The sequence below is a fragment of the Amblyomma mixtum genome, chromosome 10 (genome assembly GCF_055824585.1).
Source record: "Amblyomma mixtum isolate Tamu chromosome 10, ASM5582458v1, whole genome shotgun sequence".
In the NCBI taxonomy this organism is placed as follows: Eukaryota; Metazoa; Arthropoda; class Arachnida; order Ixodida; family Ixodidae; genus Amblyomma; species Amblyomma mixtum.
In genome coordinates, this window is record NC_143021.1 from 174,247,008 (window position 1) to 174,251,204 (window position 4,197).

General features: G+C 49.3%; 1 protein-coding gene across 1 annotated transcript; it reads right to left on the reverse strand.

Moving 5' to 3' along the window:
• Nucleotides 1–416: 416 nt before the first annotated feature.
• LOC149327782 (DNA-binding protein inhibitor ID-1-like) lies at nt 417–3,935 on the reverse strand. Its single transcript, XM_089562424.1, has 5 exons — nt 3,353–3,935; nt 1,763–2,173; nt 1,404–1,496; nt 1,148–1,318; nt 417–563 (listed from the first exon to the last, which is right to left on the reverse strand). Exons 1-2 carry the CDS (start codon nt 3,674–3,676, stop codon nt 2,099–2,101), a joined length of 399 nt encoding a protein of 132 aa, XP_089418550.1. The 5' UTR covers nt 3,677–3,935; the 3' UTR covers nt 417–563; nt 1,148–1,318; nt 1,404–1,496; nt 1,763–2,098.
• Between the last annotated feature and the right edge of the window lie 262 nt (nt 3,936–4,197).

The following is a 4,197-nucleotide window of genomic DNA, read 5'->3' on the forward strand; positions in this document are numbered from 1 at the left end:
CGGTATGCTAAAGGTGTCTAATGTCAGTCAGCGCCGAGTGTGTCCTTTCCTTTCTTGAAGTATCTACATGCTGCGTTTTCTGCCATGTTTGCAGTTTCAAAGTCAGGCAATCCATCAAGCCACCTGACAAAACATTTCGTTAAGAGTCAGCCATGTAGACCTAGTCTTTCTACTGTAACCTTATTTGGAAAACCACAGCGCACAATTTCGAATGAATGGAAGCTCAATTTAGCAAATTTTAGAAAAGAAGCTGCTAACGCTTCATAACTCTCTTTGAAACTGCTTAGTAGGACTACACTACCAGTCTGAAACTTACCTTCGTCCCGCTTCATTCCGAAATTTCGTTTTACCTTTCAGCACGACGGTGTTGTCAATAAAACACAAAATAGTCACACAGTACAGGTTTTTTTTTAATTTTTAGTTTATTACTGCTTTGCGCGGCGCCTTGTCAGCAGGCGCCCCCTTTGAGTAGTCTTCGAAGTTCCGCACACCAGGCAGTGATGTTGCCCCCTCTCCTAGCTATTTCTTGGCGTGACTTCTTGACCATGCTCTCGACAAGGAGCCTGCAAAGCGTAAAAAAAAAAAACGCAAAACAGGACATCAAAACATGAATTGCACGAAAGCACAATCTACAGCTCTCCTTCTTAAACATCGTTAGGGAGTTTCTCTTGCATATTTGTCTACCGGCATTGCTAGTCCCTTCTATCACATTATCTTTAAAAATGCCATCATTGCCCGCTTTCTTTACGCGACTACAGGGACGTACGTGTTTATGAGTAAGGAACAGGGTCGCCGAATGACGGAATAGAAATGTGCGACATGACGATATATTAGCCGGCAACGTAGGTATGTTCACTGGCTACATGGGACTGCTTCTGCACCTTCCAGAACCCTAACAATCTTGAAGACAAAAAAGGCATCGGTTGCAAAGAAACAGCAGCTTTGACAGAGTGTGACAGTGTCTGTTCTAGTTATCTAATGGAAGGCAGCTTTTTTTTTTCATTAAAACTCTCATTACAGCAAGCAATACGAAGGCATGCGTGGCGGATAACTTTCTTCTGACCCTGTTTGTTTCGCACAAGAATTTACCTGCTGTCAGTACGCAAAAACTATAGCTCGTAGCCATCAAATTTAGAGGTGCGCTTACCTCTGTTGAGACGTCCTGTTTTTCAAGGGCCAGGGGACAGCAGCGCACGATCACCGGTATGAGATGCGAATGCACAGCGTTTTGTTGCTAGATGGACGATTTCAGCGCGGCCACCGCCATGCTCCGTGGGAAAAAGGGAGTCTTCCACAGCTTTCTCCTGGTTTCCAAGCCCTGCGAACAAATGAGCCGCCAGTAAGTCGCGGTGCCTACGCAAAAACACAGTACGTGACATCCATCGTTCAAAACTCAAGCTTACCAGAGCAAAGCTTCCGGAGTACTTGGAACGCGGAGGGATGGCGGTGGCATCAGAGCCCTTGCAGCCGGCTTGGAACGTCGGCAACGTTCCTTCCTGCAACATCAAAGAGACAAAAAAAGCAAACGTAAAGCTCATTGCATGTCGCCTCGTTTCGGCAACAGCCGAAGGCTCGCATAAAACGTTGTGATGAAAACGAATCAAAAGTAAAGCATTCAAAAAACAACTAATGTGCTAGTGGCACGCAATCCGCTCGGGTATGATTTTTTTTTCTTTTTCGACGCAGGCGTGCACTGGGCTCATCGAATCAGAATAATACCGAGTACTGATTGTATCGAACGTAAGCAGTATATTCTACAAACCTGAGCTACAACTGAAGCATGCTGCCGGTGTATTTAGTCGTAGCTTAGCGGCCGGAGGGATCTTCTCCTTTCCTGCTGTCCGGGAGAGGCACCGGGAGGATATTCAGAGGCTGGCACCGGGAGGATATTCAGAGGATGGCACCGGGTGATGTCCAAGCGTGATCGTCTTTTGATCATTGGTCAAGGTCCCTTGGTTTCAAGTCCATTCATTGGTCCTTTGAACGGGGCTGTAACGAGTAACCGGCTTCGGAGCCCGGGGCTGGCTGAGCGATGACTGGCACCTCCTGAACCGAGCCCCGAGCCTTGTGGTCAGAGAAAGACTCCGGTGGAGGCGTCTCACAAGTCCAAGCGTGGAACCACCGATGGCGCGAACTCGGCGAAGTGTCTAATGGGTTCGTCGCTGTCGGTGACCTGCAATCAATTGCAAAGAAAATAAACATATCCGTGCGTTAGGCAACACAGTTCAAGTAAAGCATGCACCTTGCAAAAACATAAGTGAATGAAATGCATTGAGCCTATGTTACATCAAGAACGAAACGCTCTCAAGCAGGTCTCGACCCACTGAGCCTATAAAATGGCGTGCGAGTGACCAAGGTTGTCGATGAAAACCATAACAAGGAAAGCAGCGTTTTGGGGCGAGAAGGATATATTTCACAAGCCCCCGTGCCCCCCCCCCCCCCCCCCCCCCCCTTCAAAAAAAAGAAGTGCCCACTATAAGCTGAAGTCAGTGCAACAATCACCGTCGGGGCTAATAAAAACAACTGCCGCAAAAGGCTCTGGTGGCCATTGAAAAGGGTCTTCTAGACACAAATACGCGTCTTGTCCTTAGGCAGTATCTTCGAAGAACTGTTAAACATACAACTAGGCCAATAGCTCCGAAGACATGCAAAGAGTCTCTGGCTTGATTGAAGCACGAAGGGACAAGACACTGTGTACAAAAATACCGCACTAGGTGAAATAACCCCTGGTAAACACTCATCATCGAGCCAATGCTTGAAAACGTACTCTAAACATATGAAGTTATTGCATCACCCTCGGGCCACTGCCCTTTCACTTGCACGTGCATAAAAGAAGAAGATGTGCATCGAGGAAATGTCAACCAGAAAACTGCGCAGATGACAGACGCAACTGTAGAAACGAGTTGAGAACCGAGATAACCTACGAGTGCGATTCATGTTAAAGTGCACGAACAAGACAGCGACTAAAGACAGGAAGACAACACGAGCGCTATGCCGGTATCTTAATATGAATAAGTGCCAACTAGCCCACCTTAATTATAACATTAAACTAGCAAGAGCAACTTTAGTTCAGCAACGCCTGGAAAAATTTTGATGCAAAATGCTGCAAGTTTGAGCCTGGTCGTGAAGCAGAGCGGCACAATGTTCTATCAACAAAAAGGACGTGTCATGCATCTTGCAGTCCCTCAGGCGGCGCTTGGATACCTCCTTGTGCTGATTTCATACCGTAGGAAAATTTGCATTAAAACAAAGTCCAGAAAACAGAAGGGCCTAAAGCCCCCAAAGGCGACAGAGTACTCGCAAAATGTTTACAAAGGTAGGGCGAAAACTCGGAGAGGGCAAGCACACTCACCTCTTCCTCCGAGGAGCTGTTTTCCGCAGCGTTGTTCGGAGCCGAGAGAACGACCAGGGGTTGCCGCGCCTCGGCCGCGGTGGACAACGCGGGGTCAGCTTCGAGGGCGACTTCCAGGTCCATGATGTAGTCGATGACATTCTGCACAACCTCCAGTTTGGTGAGCTTCTTGTCGCGCGGCATGTTGGGCACCAGGTCTTGGAGCTTGTCCAGGAGGGCCTGAATTGATCCGTGCTTCAGTTCGCGCGCCTCGCGGCCGACTCTGCCTTTCGCCACCTTGGACAGGCTGGTGGTTTGCTGCTGCTGGTCTACCTGTGCCTTCATGGTCGTGCCCTGCTGGTTCGTGACGTCGTTCCAGATAGCGGTGAACGTAATCCAAGCGAGACCGAGCACGACGCAGAGGAGTCAACGGAATCGGAAAGCAAGAAGTTAGAGCAGCCGAAGAGCTCTGTCGGAGACTACTTCGTACGAACGGTTCAGGACGAGGAAGCAGCAACTACAGAGCGAAGCTGAAAACTGAAGCCAAGGTGCGAGAATACCCGACTTTTATACGCCGGAGGGGCGGCGCCACCATCGGCACGTCCCTTGGGCGGAGCGACCGGTTCTGTGTGGGAGGGAACCACGCCGTCTCTCCGCTCTCACCTACTCTCACCTACCCCCACCCGCATCGTACCGCCACTTCATGGCGGGTAAACGTTCTTTCGCCGCATTTAAAAGTGCGTTCATTGTTCGCCGGTGCAGTGACTCAGTTTCCTACCGTAGGGTCAGGTCGCTACTGGCCTGCTACCACGAAGGCTAGAACATCTTCCAAACACCCTCCCGTCGACAATGCCGTTGCATCCGTT